The sequence below is a fragment of the Sus scrofa genome, chromosome 6 (assembly GCF_000003025.6).
Source record: "Sus scrofa isolate TJ Tabasco breed Duroc chromosome 6, Sscrofa11.1, whole genome shotgun sequence".
NCBI classification, from domain to species: Eukaryota; Metazoa; Chordata; class Mammalia; order Artiodactyla; family Suidae; genus Sus; species Sus scrofa.
Window position 1 is genome coordinate 42837299 of NC_010448.4, and position 17317 is coordinate 42854615.

At 48.2% G+C, this 17317-nt stretch overlaps 1 protein-coding gene across 2 annotated transcripts in view; it reads right to left on the bottom strand.

The window, feature by feature from the left end:
* The window catches only part of RHPN2 (rhophilin Rho GTPase binding protein 2), a 70777-nt gene that overhangs the window by 16735 nt on the left and 36725 nt on the right, over positions 1-17317 (bottom strand). For both annotated transcript variants that reach the window (XM_021094286.1, XM_021094287.1), the window contains 6 exons: positions 10087-10164; positions 9182-9306; positions 6748-6914; positions 3822-4009; positions 3258-3414; positions 652-771 (listed from right to left, as the gene is read on the bottom strand). In XM_021094286.1, the coding sequence (XP_020949945.1) occupies positions 652-771; positions 3258-3414; positions 3822-4009; positions 6748-6914; positions 9182-9306; positions 10087-10164 (835 nt within the window). The remainder of the gene's footprint in view (positions 1-651; positions 772-3257; positions 3415-3821; positions 4010-6747; positions 6915-9181; positions 9307-10086; positions 10165-17317) is intronic.

Here is a 17317-nt window from a genome sequence, read left to right on the forward strand (position 1 = left end):
GTCAACGTTTGTTAAGCTGGCACTACTTAAGGGTAGTTTAAACAAGGATGGTAGGTAAGAAGTGATCAGATTTGGGATGTGTTTTCTAGGTGGAGTCAATGGGATCTGCAAATCAAGAATAGGACAAGGGCAGAGAGTGAGTCCAAGGTTTCTGGCCTGAACACCTCGTAGGATGGAGTTGCCATCACTGAGATGGAGAAGGTGCATGTGTGGTGTGGGGGCAAGTGTGGGTGGTGGAAGAATTCAGGTTTGCACATGGAAAGTGCTCTTTATTCTGAGACTCGTCAGAGGCCAAACCAAGACAGTTCAATACCAGTTCTTGGGTGTGGCATAAGGACCAAGTCCTTCCAGATTACGATGAACAAGGTCCATCCCCTGAACCACGAGGGTGCTAGAAGATTGCCAAAGCTCTGGCTCCACTGTAGGAAGCCTGGTCTCTTACAGAACCTGTGAGCACACAGCTCTGGAAGCCCTTGAGGCGAGAGGACTATGCCTTATGGTTTCTGGATCCAGAGTGGCCACGATGACTCAGGAAGCCCTACGCTCCAGGCCCTGTCCTGGGGACCTGTCTGGGATTGTGTGTGATCCAGAACAGCGGGGCATCAGAAGGGACATGGGGGGGGAGGGAGGGAGTGGGAGAGTGACACGCACCCAAATGCTGGCGCTGGTGACTGTTTTTCAGCGTAGCCAAGGGCGTCAGTCCCTCTGGCATGTGGTCGTACAGCTGGGACAGGCACTTCTCCTGGTGGTCCTCGTCTGCGCCAGGCTTCACTGCAACAAGAACCACAGGGTAAGTCCCTCTGCGTGGCTGTGGTGCGGGCTCTGGAGACGGCACCAGGGACGCACTGGGAGAGCCTCCTTTCAGCCCCAGCTCCAGGTTGCCTTCTCCAGTCCTCCTCCCCACCTTTTTCGGCCACCCTGAGGCAAATGGAATTCAGATCCGAGCTGCAGTTGTGACCTACACCACACCACCTGATCCTTTAACCCCCTGTGCAGGGGCTGGGAATCGAACCTATATCCTGGCTCTGCAGAGACACCGCCAAACCCACTGCAGCACAGCAGGAGCTCCTTCTCCAGCTTTATAGGGCACTTGGGATGATGGGTCTGCTCTCCAACCCTAGACACACCCTGGCCATCCAGCCCACAGGCCTTAGTGCATGGGGCCAGGCGCACTCTACAGGCTCGTGATTTGGCTCCAGGTCCCTGCTCTCTACCTCCCCGATGTCACACATCGCAGGAACCTCCAAGCACAGCCCGACCTCAGACCTCTGGCGGCCTCCATGGCAGACCATGCCTGCACCCTCCCTGGCACCTGTCCCCTCCTAATCTCATCAAATCAGCTACCGCCACCTCAACACTCCAGCCTCCGTAGCTGGGCTCACAGGAATGTGTTCTCACTCCAGCTGTCCCTTCCCTCCCTGTTCTGTTCAGTTAAAAAAAGTCCCCCTCAATAGTTCCCGCCATGGCTCAGTGGAAACGAATCTGACTAGTACCCACGAGGATGCAGGTTCGATCCCTGGCCTTGCTCGGTGGGTAAAGGATCCACTGTTGCCATGAGCTGTGGTGTAGGTGGTAGACACAACTGGGATCCCAAGTTGCTGTGGCTGTGGTGTAGGCCGGCCAGTGCAGCTCTGATTTGACCCCTATCCTGGGAAACTCCACATGCCTCGGGTGTGACCCTAAAAAGATGGGGGGAAGGAAAAAAGTCCTCCTCAGAGGTCCAAGTCCAACTGAGATGCCCTGCCTGTGAAGAACCGTCCATGGCTACACCAAGGACTCCAACCACTGCCTCATTTGTGTTCCCATCACAGTGACTGACCCACTCCACTGGTTTACGTGACATGTCCTGTCTACAACACTTTCAGAGAGCCTAGCAGCTACAAGGCACTATGTAGCTTTGCAGAGATGCACAGAGCTTTCCCAACAGCCTGTGGGACAGGGTCTCTTCATAGCCCTGTTTTACAGATGAGAACACGGAGGCATGGAGCAGTCAAATAATTTGCCCAAGATCACACAGCTAGTAAAGGGCAAAGCTGAGCTATGAACCCAGGCAGTCTGGAGCCAGGGGTTACCCTTTACGTTATTCTAAGGATTGCCTTGATCAGCACTAATGGCAAAAAAAAAAAAGTCTCATTCATCTTCAGATCAGAGCCAAGACCAGGGTTAAGGAGAGTCAGGCACTCACCTAGGGCTGCAAATTTAAAGAGGTGCCTCCAACTCAGCCATCAACATATATGATATTTTAATACAATTTTCTAAGAATCAAAATTAATGCAAAAAATGGTGATGACGGGAGTTCCCACTGTGGCACGATGGGATTGGCAGCATTTTTGCAGTGCCAGGACACAGGTTCAATCCGCGGCCTGGAGCAGAGGGTTAAGGATCCGGTGTTGCTGTAGCTGTGGTGTACATCAAAACTGCAGCTTAGGGAATTCCCGTCGTGGCGCAGTGGTTAACGAATCCGACTAGGAACCATGAGGTTGCAGGTTCGGTCCCTGCCCTTGCTCACTGGGTTAAAGATCCGGCGTTGCCATGAGCTGTGGCGTAGGTTGCAGACGCGGCTCGGATCCAGCGTTTCTGTGGCTCTGGCATAGGCCGGTGGCTGCAGCTCCGATTCAACCCCTAGCCTGGGAACCTCCATATGCCGCGGGAGTGGCCCAAGAAATAGCAAAAAAAAGACAAAAAAACCCCAAAAAACAAACAAAAAAAAAAACCCTGCAGCTTAGATCTGATCCCTGGCCAGGGAACCCCATATGCCATAGGATGGCCAAAAAAAAAAAAGAAAAAAAAATTCATGATGAACAGCTTACCAAATTTCTTTTTGTTACACATTCCAATGTGGTTCAACACAGCACTGTGTCTTTATTTAAATGTTAAATCACTGTAGTTTTTTTTTTTTTTCCCATTCATTTTGACTCATTTATACTTATTACATTAACATAGTATCTCCATTACTGAGTCTACGGGCATCCCACTAGACATTGTGCCTGCAGCCAGGGCCTCCCTGGTCCCAGTCCTAGTCATAGATTCCATCTCCATCAAGCTGTCTGCTCCATCCCAGGCAGAAGGAACATCATCCTTCTTCCTCCCACAGTGGGCGGTACCACATAACCCCTAAGCCCACCCTGTGTGACAGCTGCCTGGGCCGAAAGGTAACCCCCGGGCAGGCAGAAAGCTCTCACTGGCTCAGAATCGCCCAGAGACAGCAAAACGGAAACCCTGATCAAAGCCCAGAGCCTTGAGCCTCCAAGCCTTACACTGGTGGTCGATGAGGAGGGTGGCTGTGAAGTAGTGGGCCAGGGCTTCGTAGTGGTGGGCCTTCACGCAGGCCAAGCTGGCCCAGGAGTAAGGGATGTTCTCCTTCACTGGCGCCTGGTTCATGGCTGCGTGCAGCTGCCGATAGACCTCTCCCACCTAAAACAGAAGAAGTGCTGGGAAAGCGCAGGGCCTGGCACAGGGGCCCTCACGTAGCCGGGCTGCAGAAAAAGAGCCCTTTCTTCTCTGCAGCAGCCCCTGCCAGAAGCCGCACCAGAATCTGGGAGCCACTCCAAGGGCTCCTAGTGCTGTCAGCGTCAGAGTTAAAAGGGACAGCGGGCAGCCGTCATTATGCTGGTTTTGAGGCTAAGCTGCAGATGGAATTAGTGATCCGCATCTGAAACACCGTTACTTGCCAAGAAAGTGCGAGCCAGCGCACTGGCCAGTCAGGGCGGGCACGGTGCCCAGGTCACGGGCGAGCAACCACAGAAAGCCCTGCTGCTTCCAGTGAGCACACACCTGCACACCCGCTCAGCCCACTCGTCACGGGAAACAGCAAGGTTTACCTTGGCAGCCTCCTGAGCCACCTTCACCAACATGAAGAACTCGTTCTGGATCCCAGGAAGGCAGACTTTCTCGAACGTGCTCTCCTGGGCTTGTGCGAGCATCATTCTGACCAGCACACTGAGCATGGCAGGACTCATGTCATAACTTGGAGTGTGGGTAAATGTCTCTTTCAGGTAGTTTAAAACTCCTGCAAGTGCAAGTGTGTGGCACGTTAGTTCGGGATCCTATTTCTTTCACCGCTTTGCTCAGGAGTATGGAAAATGACAGACGCAAAACATAAAACTGGTATTCTGAAGCGACTAAAAAAAAAAACCCTGATTCTCAATTACCAGAGACCCAGCAATTCCACTCCTAGGTATAACCCCAGAGAACTGAAAGCAGAGACTTCAACAGATACTTGTACGGGAATGCTTGTCGCGACATTATCCCCAAAAGTCAAAAGGCAGAAACAATGCAGATGAGTCGCTCAACAGATAGGTGGCTAAACAAAACGAGGTATATACATACACTGGAATATTTCCAGCCTTAAAAAGGAAGGCAATTCTCTCCACTTTCCTCGGGGCAGTGCTTCTTTGCCTGCCCACCTGTATCTCTCACAAGCATCCTATCTTAATAAATCTATTTCTTGCCTATCAAAAAAGGGAGGGGGGAAGTTCCCGCCATGGCACAGGGGAAATGAATTTGACTAGGAGCCATGAGGTTGCAGGTTCAATCCCTAGCCTTGTTCAGTGGGTTAAGGAACTGGTGTTGCTGTGAGCTGTGGTGTAGGTCGCAGACACGGCTCAGATCTGATGTTGCTGTGGCTATGACACAGGCCAATGGCTACAGCTCTGATTTGATCCCTAGCCTGGGAACCTCCATATGCTGCAGGTGCAGCCCTAAAAGCAAAACAAACAAACAAAAAACCAAAAAACCAACAAAAAAAGGAAGGCAATTCTGATACACGCTAAGTGTATGTACCATGGATGAGGACATGACCTGAAGTGAAATAAGTCCATCACAAGGACAAATATTGTATGAGTCCACTGAGATGAGGTATCTGAAAGAGTCAAACTCACATAGACAAGAAGTAGAATGTTTCTCAGAGGCTGAGGGGCGGAGGAGGAGTTAGTGTTTCAGGGGACAGAGTTTCTGCGTTGAGGTGATAAAAAAAAGTTCTGGAGAGGCACAGTTATGCAACAATATAACTGTACTCCTAAAGAGGGTTACAAATGGTTACATGGTTATCCATGTCTTTCTACCAGCTGGGAAATTTTTGTTCTCCAACTGCCTTCCAAAACATTTACATCTCCGAGTTTCCCTTGTGGTGCATCAGAAACGAACCTGACTAGGAACCATGAGGTTGCAGGTTTGATCCCTGGCCTTGCTCAGTGGGTTAAGGATCCCACGTGGCTGTGGCTGTGGTGTAGGTCGGCAGCTGTAGCTCTGATTAAACCCCTAGCCTAGGAACTACCACATACTGCAGATGTGGCCCTCAAAAGACAAAAAAACAAAACAAAACATTTACATCTGTATCAAGTCAGGAAACCAGCCTGCTCCCTATCCATTCCTGTCTCACCTGGGACATCTGTGAGACATTCCATAGATGACGAGGCAGTTAATGGAGGTGAAGGCAGAAGGCAGACAGAACAGCTGAAAGGCTCTCAGGGGGACCTGCTCACACTCAACCCAGGGTCATTCAGAACTTCAGGGCTTTTTCCCAGGACCTCAGGTAAGAGGTCAGCCACTCCAGTGGAAATTTTCATGCTAGAGCCCTCAGCTGACTTTTTATGTGTTAGAAAAGCGTCACAGCATTAACGGACAATCAACCTGGAGCTGAAATAATATCTCCGGCATGAATCCCATCTGACTGGTTCCTCTGGTTTTGCTGCAAAGCATAAACCACCTTGCGGCAGGATAGCAGTGGCTGCAGGCTATTCGCTTCCCTCTGGGATTCGCTCCTACTCTGTTCTCAAGCTTCATTTTGTTTTGTCCCGATCTCTGTCATCTGTGAGATGGGTCACTGAGTACAGATTCCTTGGAAAGAAAGATAAGCCCACGGATCTGGTGTTGCTGTGGCTGTGGTGTAGGCTGGCGGCTACAGTTCCAATTAGACCCCTAGCCTGGGAACCTCCACATGCCACGAGTGCAGCCCTAAAAAGCAAAAAAAAAAAAAAAAAAAAAAAGAAAAGAATGATGAGCCCAGAAAAGGCCTGACAGGAAAAGAAAGCAACTCCCACGTGGAATTACAGCACGTGCTTGATCGTTTTAACCAAGCAAGCAATTCCATGATTAGCCAAAATGGCAAAGCCATGGTTCTGCTCGGCCTTGCAAAATGAGATACCACAAAAGGTTTTCTACTGGGGGTTAACATCCCAAAGCAGATTAACGTGTGCCAGCACAGACCCTGCTTTTGCCTACCAGGCCCTGCTAGAGGAGAACAATGCAGGATGCTTGGACACCCAGGGGCCGGGCCTGCCTGCTACATCCAGCCTGGCAGCCCCATCCTCTAGGGGCTGGTCCTGAGCATCATCTGACAGGAGGGCCAAGAAGAGTAACCTCAGGTGAGCACACTTTGCAGAAGGCCCTTAACGGAAAGGCACGGATAGTAATACATGCTGATGAGACAACCCTGCTGAAAGAAAAAAGAAGAAAAAAAAAAAAAAAAAAAGCCTATGCCTTCACTGTTGGAGGAAACCTACTCTCTTCAAAACTGTGTCCTAAGAAACAGTTCATTCACTGCCATCTGCGGGGCCACTCATTTGGAAAAGATTAATCGTTAACCACTGTGTACATGAGCCAGGCTCAGATGGCGAGGACAGGGTTTGAGTCAGTAAACAATTTCCTTCGTGAAAGGAAAGGTACACCCTTCTCTGGAACCTGGCCTGGTCCTTTCAGGCCCAGGCTGGGCCCAGGCTCCAGCCCACGGCCCTCGAGAAGACACACCTGCGGCTCTCTGAAAGGCATCCACCGCATTCTCCAGGCCAGCTGGTGTCCGTCGATTACACCGGGTCCCGATCTGGGTGTAGAGGGCCCCCATGTTAAACAGAATGCTGGCCTTCTCCAGCAGCAGGTTCTGTTGGCTGACCGGAACCCCTGTGAGGGAGTCATACCTGTTTAAAAGAAACATGTTTTGAGAGCATGGATTACTTGGCTAGGGAGTGCCACTTGGGGGGTAAAAATGGACAAAATTCATCTCTTGAGTAAAACTCAAAGCTGCACATGCAATGAATGAGGCTTTTATTTCCAAGCAAGATGATGGGCCTGATCACGCTGGATAAAGACACCCACGGAGTTCCCATCGTGGCTCAGCAGTAACGAATCCCGACCAGTAGCCATGAGGACTTGGGTTTAATCTCTGGCCTTACTCAGCGGGTTAACAATCGGCATTGCCATGAGCTGCGGTGTAGGTTGCAGACATGGCTCAGATCTGCTGTGGCTGTGGTAGACTGGCAGCTGCAGCTCTGGTTCAACCCCTAGCCTGGGAACTTTCATAAGCAGCAAGCGTGGCCCTAAAGAAGACAAAAAAAAAAAAAAAAAAAATTAAAGACACCCACAAGCACAAACAAACAAACAAAAAAAACCAACAAGGCTTCTTAGCCAGGATGGCTGTCCATAGACGAACAGGTAAACAAACTGTTCCACAAGGTGGGAAATTATGCAACACTAAAAAGAAATGAGCTGTCAAGCCATGAAAAGACCGGAATAAAGCTGAAATGCATGGTACTAAGTGAAAGAAGCCGATCTGAAAAAGCTACATTCGGTATGATCCCAAGTATGTGACATTCTGGAAAAGATAAAACAGGAGTTCCCATCGTGGCACAGTGGTTAACGAATCCAACTAGGAACCATGAGGTTGCGGGTTTGATTCCTGGCCTTGCTCAGTGGGTCACAAATCCGGCGTTGCCGTGAGCTGTGGCGTTGGTCGCAGATGGGGCTCAGATCTGGCTTTGCTGTAGCTGTGGCGTAGGCCAGCGGCTACAGCTCTGGTTGGACCCCTTGCCTGGGAACCTCCATATGTTGCAGGTGTGGCCCTAGAAAAGACCAAAAAAAAAAAAAAAAAAAAAAAAAAGGTAAAATAATGTAGACAAAAAGAATCAGTGGTTGCCAGGAGTAGGGAGTAGGGAGTCGGGGGTGGGGTGCGGGCTGCTCAGGTGGAACACAGAACAGAACCTCTTCTTTATGATCCTATAACGTCGATAGATGTCATTAGACATTCGTCCAACCCCATGGAAGGTACACCAAGAGGGAACACTTATGTAAAGGAAGGACTTGGGGTGACAAGGAGCCAATGTAGATTTCGTCAGTTTTAACAAATGTCCCGCTCTGGTGGGGGATGCTGACAGCAGGGTAGGCTGGGGTATGCAGGGGCAGGGGGTATGTAGGAACTCCCTGTATATTCCCTTCAATTTTATTCTGAACCTGAAACGTTTCTCAACAATAAATGCATTAAAAAACATAAGGCTTCTCCTAAATGAAATGTAGCAATGATTAACCCTTCTTCCTGCAGACTCAGAGACCCGGGATATGCTTTGACACACCAGCCAGGTGATGGCTCTGGAGCTTCTTCCTAATTCAATACTGAGAAGTCACAGTTGGTCCTTTCAACCCGGAGCAGGCAGCTAACACATCTTTAGGAAAAGTCACCTGCCTTTCCCTTCAAAAGGAGCATCGATAGCCACCTGCTGGGGTGAAACTTAACCCTGAAGAGGCCCCTGTGCTCCTGGGATTTATTCTCCTTTCACACACTCCTAAGCAAACTCAGAGATGAGGTAGAGCATCTTCCAAGTATTTAAACAACACTAATCACTGAAAGCACCAACTCTGGGGAAGAACCAAAGGTTTCTGGCTGCAGTTTTTATCATCTTATCTGTGTGCTGCCCTTGTCATTAGGACAAAACCCAATTCTACCTCCATCCCATCTGGGGCAAGGATCTTGCTTCTTGTTAGTTCCACCTCACAGCTCTGGTGTTTCCTCCATGATACGACGAGCATGAAAAAAAGTGCCCCTTCTCAGTTCACTTGCTTTGAGAAGCAAGAAGCCATGGTCTGTTGGAGCCTTTTCCCCTATAGATCTCGTTTATAAAGAAGCACCAGCTTATCTCTGCGTCTCCAGGCTCTGCTGTATTAATGGGACAGTTAGAAAAAAAGAAAGACAGGGCTGCAGCAAGTCGCCATGGCGCAGTGAGTTAAGGATCCGACATTGCTGTAGCTGTGGCATGGTCACGACTGCAGCATAGGCTCAAACCCTGGCTGCCATGGGTGCAGCCAAAAAAAAGAATGAAAAAAAGAAAGAAGGGGCTGCAGTACAGAGGAGCCTCTGTGGTGCTGAGGTCCCCCAAAGTGGCCAGATGGGCAGAGCCCCAGCCCAGGCACCTACCAGGTAAACAGGATCCCCATCTGTCGGGTGGGTGGGAAGAATCGGCTCTCCACAAACCCCAGCTGGATGAAGTAACTCATCAGCAGCTCGACCCCGGCCTCATCTCGGCTGGGTGTCCGACAAGCCTGAAAGGAAAGGAGCCACCAAGGGGGTAAGGAGGTGAGCACACAGCCGACGGGCCGCCCTGGAAAATGCTCAGACACTAGTTCTCCGGAGCCTGGGCTCCAATGCTGGCATTATGAACTCGAGGAGAAGTGGAAATGACTGGGATGAACTTGTAAGTCCCAGAGCACAGCCCCAAATGCGCACGTCTGTCCACTCTGTGGTTTCTTACATGGCAAGTTCGACGGATGGTTCCGACAGCCCCTCCCCACCACCTCCGACTGTCAGCAATTCTACAAGACTTCGAGGGCAACGATGGGATCATATCAAGAGTGAATAAGGGAGTTCCCATTGTGGCCCAGAGGAAATGAATCCAACTAGCACCGATGAGGATACAGGTTCGATCCCTGGCCTCACTCAGTGGATTAAGGATCTGGCGTTGCCATGAGCTGTGATATAGGTTGCAGATGTGGCTTGGATCCCTCGTTGCTTTGGCTGTGGCAGAGGTCAGCAACCACAGCTCTGATTCAACTCCTACCCTAGCCTGGGAACTTCCATATACCAAGGGTGTGGCCCCCAAAAAAGCCCCCACCCCCCCAAAAGAGAGAGAGTTAATAAGGAGTTCCCTGGTGGCCTAGTGGTTAAGGATTTGGCATTGTCACTTCAGCAGTTTGGGTCTCTGCTGTGGGACAGGTTCATCCCTGGCCCAGGAACTTCCACGTACCACAGGCACAGCCCCCCCACCAAAAGAGTCATCAAGTTCTAGCAGCTATCCACCTCCCCTACTGCACACAGAAACATACTTGTCTCAGATCCATGAGATCTGCTATTTCATCTTCATAGAGGTCGCTATCTTCACTGTAATGTTCCAGGATGAAATCCTGTAAGAAAAATGCAATACTTAAGTTGTCATTCAAAATCGTAAACAAGCAAAAACAGTAATGTCTACTGTCTCCCCACCTTTTAAAAACACATGTAGAATTCACAAAAAGGAGTTCCCATTGTGAGGCATCGGAAACGAATCTGACTAGGAACCATGAGGCTGCTGGTTTGATCTCTGGCCTTGCTCAGTGGGTTAAGGATCTGGCGTTGCTGTGAGCTGTGGTGTAGGTCACGGGTGAGGCTCGGATCTGGTATTGCTGTGTCTGTGGCTGTGGCCGGTAGCTGTAGCTCCAATTAGACCCCTAGCCTGGGAACCTTCATATGCCATGGGTGCAGCCCTGAAAAAGCAAAAAAAAAAAATCCATAAAAAGTTGTGGGAGGGTATGTGCTACAGTGATCTTCTGAGTGATGGGATATATTGTCTTAATTTTGCTGAGGTATAATTTAAAATTTTGCTTTTATTGGGAGCTGCTGCTGTGGTGCAGTAGGTTAAGGATCCAGGGTAGGTTGCAGCTGTGGCTCAGATTCAATCCCTGGCCTGGTAATTTTCATGAGCCACAGATGTAGCCCAAAAAATTAAAAAATATATATATTTTTGCTTTTGTTGCTTCAGTAAAAAAGCTGAAGTTATTTTATTTAAAAATGTCATGGCAGCACAGTTAAGTGATTTGTGTGACTATAAGCTAAATAATCCTGGCAAACATCACAGGTTTTCAGGGAGTTAGACCTCATCCTTCAGGTGGCCCTCAGTACCTGGGCACATGGCCTTCCTGGCAAAGGAGAATCATGTCTTGGCTACCCTCAGGGTGTGTGATGGGAATCATTGTGAGAGTAGCTCAGGGCACTTCCACAAACAAAGAGCCCCACTGAGACCCCCAACTGCCTAGTATTTGAAGACTGCTCTGTAGGTTCATTTTTCTAAAATAGTTGCATATGCAGTAGGACCTTACTGCTTATCCATCCTAAGTGTAATAGTTTGTGTCTACTAACCCCCAACTCTCAGTCCACCCTACTCCCTTCCCCTCCCCCTTGGCAACCACAAATCTGTTCTCCAGGTCTCTGAGTCTGATTCTGTTCTGTAGATAGGTTCATTTGTGCCCTATTTTAGATTCTACATATAAATGATGTCATGTGGTATTTGTCTTTCTCTTTCTGACTTACTTTGCTTAGTATGAGAATAGTTGCATCTCCTGTGGGTTTATTTTTTTGGGCCGTGCCTGTGGCATGTGGAAGCTCCCAGGCCAGGGATTGAACCCACTCAAGTTGCTGCAGTGATGATGCTAGATCCTTAGTTCACTGTGACACAACCAAACTCTAGTCATAAGACATATTGATGAGCATCTACTGTGTGCCAGGATATGCTCACAGTGCTGGGGCTACATCAGTGCACAAAAGAAAGATCTTGCCCCATGGAGCTTATCAACTGGCAAAGGAGCACAGACACTAAGTAACAGGCATGTGGCCTGAGGACGTGGGACCAATGGAGGTCTGAAAGCAAGTGCCAGGGCAAAGGTTTAGGAATCCTGGAGGGCTCTTGTGGCGGAGCAGGTTAAAGATCTGGCGTTGTCCCTTCAGGGGATCAGGTTGCTGCTGTAGCTCAGGTTTGATCCCTGGCCTGGGAACTTCCATGTGCCACAGGCGCAGGAAAAAAAAAAAAAAAGGCTTAAGAATCCAGGGAGAGGCCACAGCATCAGATTAAAAAATGGTGGCCGAGGAATATAAAACTGATCCCAAAAGCAGAGTCTGCGTCAGAAATTAGACAAAGAGGAAGAACAGGGAGCAGGGGCAAAGCCAAGGGAAGGATGCCTGAGACCACAGTAAATAGAGCAGGCTTGGGGTTTTTTACGTATCAGACCAAGAGGAATTTTTAGGGTTTTTTTTTTTTAACTCCTTTATAAAATTATTTGGGGGATACAAATAAAGCAAGTATGAAAGCAATAGATAGATAGATAGATAGATAGACAGACAGACAGACAGACAAAGGAGTTCCCATTATGGCTCAGTGGTAACGAACCCAACTAGTATCCATGAGGATGCGGGTTTGATCCCTAACCACACTCAGTCGACTAAAGATCTGGCATTGCCATGGATGTGGTGTAGGTCACAAACGCAACTTGGATCTGGCATTACTGTGGCTGTGACATAAGCCAGCAGCTACAGCTCTGATTCGACCCCTAGCCTGGGAACTTCCATATGCCTCATATTTAGGTAGACAAAAATAACTAAATAAATCATAGGCACAACAAATAAGGAAATTAAACCGTAGATTAGAAGATGGCCTGTTGGTAGGAACGTAAATTGTGAGGGCTCCTCAAAAAACTAAAAATAGAGTTGCCTTATGATCCAGCCATCCCACTCCTGGCATATACCCAGACAAAACTGTACTTCGAACAGATACGTGCACTCCATCTTCATATCAGCACTGTTCACAACAGCCAAGACATGGACATAACCTAAACATCCATCAGCAGATGAATGGATAAAGAAGTGATAGTCCATATATACAATGGAATATTACCTGGTCATAAAAAGAAAGAAACCATGACATTTGCAGTAACATGGATGGACCTGGAGATGATCATACTAAGTGAAGTAAGTCGGACAGAGAGACGAATACGATATGATATCACTTATATGTGGAATCTAAAATATGACGAGGAGGAGTTCCCGACATGAAGAAGAAACAAATCCGACTAGGATCCATCAGGTTGAGGGTTCGATCCATGGCCTCACTCAGTGGGCTGAGGATCTGGCGTTGCTGTGAGCTGTGATGTAGGTCACAGACTCGGCTCGGATCTGGTGTTGCTGTGGCTGTGGTGTAGGCCAGCAGCTGTAGCTTCAAATGGACCCCTAGCCTGGGAACCGCCATATGCCATGGGTACAGCCCTAAAAAGCACAAAATAAATAAAAAATAAAAATAATTTTTAATTAAAAAAATAATAAATAAATAAAATAAAATATGACAAGGAGTTCCTGTTGTGCCTCAGCGGTAACAAACCCAACTAGTATCCATGAGGACATGGATTCAATCCCTGGCCTTGCTCAGTGGGTTAAGGATCTGGCATTGCCATGAGCTATGGTGTTGGCTGCAGATGAGGTTTGGATCCCATGTTGATGCAGCTATGGTGTAGGCTGGCGGTTGCAGCTCCAATTTGACCCCTTGCCTAGGAACTTCCACATGCCCAGGGTGTGGCCCTAAAAAAAACAACAACAAAAATTAACATTAAATCTTTAGTCTATCTGGAATTTGTTTGGGGGTAAGAAAAATGAGGCATAGGGCTTTAACTTTTTATTTTACCAAATGGGTGGCCAGTTTCCCTGAACTATGTATAAAGAATCCTTTGCGGTTCAGTGCGCTAAGAAACCCGACTAGTATCCATGAGGATGGGGATTCAATCCCTGGCCTGGCTCAAGGGGTTAAGGATCTGGCATTGCCTTGAGCTGCAGTGTAGGTTGAATCGCAGATGTGGTGTTGCTGTGGCTGTGGTGTAGGCTGGCGGCTACAGCTCTGATTCGAATCCTAGCCTGGGAACTTCCAGGTGCCGCAGGTGCAGCCAAAAAACAAACACAAGAAAGACATAAAACTTGTTGTTTGTTGATATCAACAATTAGAAACATGCTCGTGGATATTATGTTCAGGTATATAACATGCGCCAGCATTCCCAACCATCAGGTCCAGGCAGGAGGAGGGGCACACGCTGATGTGCCTGCCATGAATTTAAGGAGAGAATTCCTTTTTTTTTTTGTCTTTTCTAGGGCCGCTCCTGTGGCATATGGAGGTTCCCAGGCTAGGGGTCAAATCAGAGCTGTAGCCGCTGGCCTACGCCAGAGCCACAGCAACGCAGGATCCGAGCCACGTCTGTGACCTATATCACAGCTCATGGCAATGCCGAATCCTTAACCCACTGAGCAAGGCCAGGGATCAAACCCGCAGTCTCATGGATCCTAGTCGGATTCATTAACCACTGAGCCACGACGGGAACTCCAAGGAGAGAATTCTTACAGTGATGTGGGCAGGGTTGCAGGAAACCACAGGGATGATGGAAGAGCTCTAGAGCCATTAGAACCAGGCAGGAGATGCCGACTCCGCCCGGATCTAGTATTGCTGTGGCTGTGGTGTAGGCTGGCAGCTACAGCTCCGATTGGACCCCTAGCCTAGGAACCTCCATATGCCATGGGTGTGGCCCTAAAAAGCCAAAAAAAAAAAAAAAAAAAAAAAGGCAGGAGAATGTATCCAACTCTAGAACGGATCAAAGAAATCCAAACTGTAAAGGTTTCATTTTCGCCTGACTGCACAAAATCAAACTGATGAGTGATACCCAGCGTAAGCCGCTATGCAGGGTGGGATGTCAGGCAGGAACACCTCTGGTGGGTAGTAGGTAGTATGTAGCTTTGACCCACCAAATCCTCACCTAGAAATCTACCCGGAGGGAATGGCCAGTGAGGTGTGCAAAGATGGTCAGCGGAGGGCTGCTGATAACACAACATGAAAGCTGCCTTATGAATGAAATGAACAGCTACCTTCTTCAGCACCTCCTACAAGCAGACACCTCACTAAGCCCAGACAGATGGGAGGAGCCACGCAGCCCTCTAAGGCAGGTCCCAGATCAGAGGACCAGACTCATTAAGTACTGAGCAAGTTACAGAGCTCCGGGGAGGGAGGGGGCAGAGAAGGGAGTGGTGTGTGTGGATGCGAGGGATCTTTCTTTTCATGGCTTGGTATTTTTCGGAATGTTTTGCAATACTGTTCTCCATCATAAAAATAAATTAATAAGGCTGTACTTAAAAAGGAAAGAAAAACAACTTGAATTCTCTGGAAAAAGAATTTGTTTTTGTTTTTGTCTTTTTGGGGCCGCACCCGTGGCATATGGAGGTTTCCTCCCAGGCTAGGGGTCTAATCGGAGCTATTGCTGCCGGCCTACACCACAGCCACAGCAACTTGGGATCTGAGCCATGTCTGTGACCTACACCACAGCTCACGGCCACGCCAGATACTCAACCCACTGAGTGAGGCCAGGGATCGAACCTGCAACCTCATGGTTCCTAGTGAGATTCAACTGAGGCGCATTCAGATTCCAATGCTCCATGATGGATACTCCCAAACTATTATTACATTTAGAATAAATAAGCGGTGAGGGCCTACTGAATAGCAAGCACAGGGAATTGTATCTAGTCTCCTGGGGCAAACTACTTCTGTGGCACCTGTCTGTGTTACTCTTAAGCACAAATGTGGGGAAAAAAAACAGAATGTCTCCCAAACATTCTCATATTTTGTATGACTGACATGTGTAGAGTCTCTCTTAGGCTAAAATAACATGGTTGGAAGTCTCAGTCTCAGTTAGCCATGCCCACAACATGTGTTTTTTATCCTGCCCAGCCCCGCCCTCCCCAGAACTAGCTTTCATGTGGAATTCAGCACATGACATGTTTGGATCCTTACAGATGCCCATGAAATTCCCAAGTTTCTCCAAGAGTCGCTCTTTGAAATGCCTGCACTATTTTTTTTTTTTTTTTTTTTGGTGATCTTTAAATTTCCTTCCAAACTCAGACATTTTGGGGCTTTAGGTATGTATTTTTTCTTTTAATTGAAATATAGTTGACTACAATATTGTGTTTCAGGTGTACTCCATAATGATTTGACATTTGCATACATTATGAAATGATCACCAAGATAAGTCTAGCTGCCATCTGCTGCCACACAAAGTTATTACAGTATTATTGATCATACTCCTCAGGCCATACGTTATACTCTAATCGCTTATTTGTTATGTAACTGGACGTTTATGCTTTTTTTTTTTTTTAAGGCCACACCCATGGCATATGGAGGTTCCCAGGCTAGGGGTCAAACTGGAGCTACAACTGCCGGCCTACACCACAGCCACAGCAATGCGGGATCCGAGCCACATCTGTGACCTACACCACAGCTCACAGCAACGCTGGATCCTTAACCCACTGAGCAAGGCCAGGGCTTAAACCTGAGTCCTCATGGATACTAGTCATATTCATTTCCACTGAGCCATGACGATCACCTTTCTTAAACTCCAAAATAAACGCTAAACTCACAGAGCCTGGGACCTGGCTTTAGACAAGGCAGCAGTCAACAAGGCCCTGAGTGAAAGAGCTCATGTCACACAGTCTCTCTTTGAGACCAGAGGTCAAGTACAAAAGCTTTCGAAGTATTAACCAATTGCTTTTTAAAAGGACAAATTGTGGGATTTTCCTCTGTGGTGCAACAGGATCAGCAGTGTCTCAGCAGTGCCAGGACATAGGTTTGATTCCCGGTCCAGCACGACAGGTTAACAGATCCTGCATTGCCGCAGCTGCAGGACAGTTTGTAACTGTGGCTTGGATCTGATCCCTTGCCCGGGAATTCCATATGCAGCCAAAAAAGATGGATGGATAGATAGTTAGACAGAAAGACAAACAGGTGGAAGAACAAACTGCAGGAGTTCCCTCTGGTGCAGTGGGTTAAGGATCCAGCACTGTCACTGATGTGTTACTGTTATCGCTATGGCATGGCTTTGATCCCTGGCCTGAGAACTTCTGCACAGCCCAAAAGAAAAATAAAAAGGACAAATTTTATAGTGCCCCAAATGCCATAGGATCATTTTTTTTTTTTCTAAACTAAAAGCAGTCCAAGATGAGTCAACCAACAGGATGACTGTGAAAAGAAAAAAAAAAATTATTTGAAGCATTTTCACAATGGTGGAATTCATTGCTCTACACCATGCCTGTTCTGGGAAGCTCAAAGACAGGCACTGCCTTCTACCTCGTCGCTACTTCCTCCTCCTAAATGCGAGTTGGAGGTGATTCAGTAAAACTCAGAGGGATGGATCTGGGGCCAGGAGGAAGAAGAAAGCATTCCGGGCACCAGAAGGCCTCTCGTGGTCCCAGCCTGGGTGCAAGGCATCCCTGGCTGCCTCCATCAAAGCATGTCTCCTGCTTCCCACCTGAATCCCCCATGGAACCGCAGGCTCCAAAGGCAGGGTCTGTGACAGCACCAGCACCCTGCACAGTGACAGACATTGGTCAGACTACTAGTGTCACTGCTTGCCAGAGACACACACACAGCTAAGGGGAGGCCAGCCAACATTCATTTTAAAGGTGAATGGTGCAGTGTATGAATTATACCTCAATAAAGTTTTTTGTTTG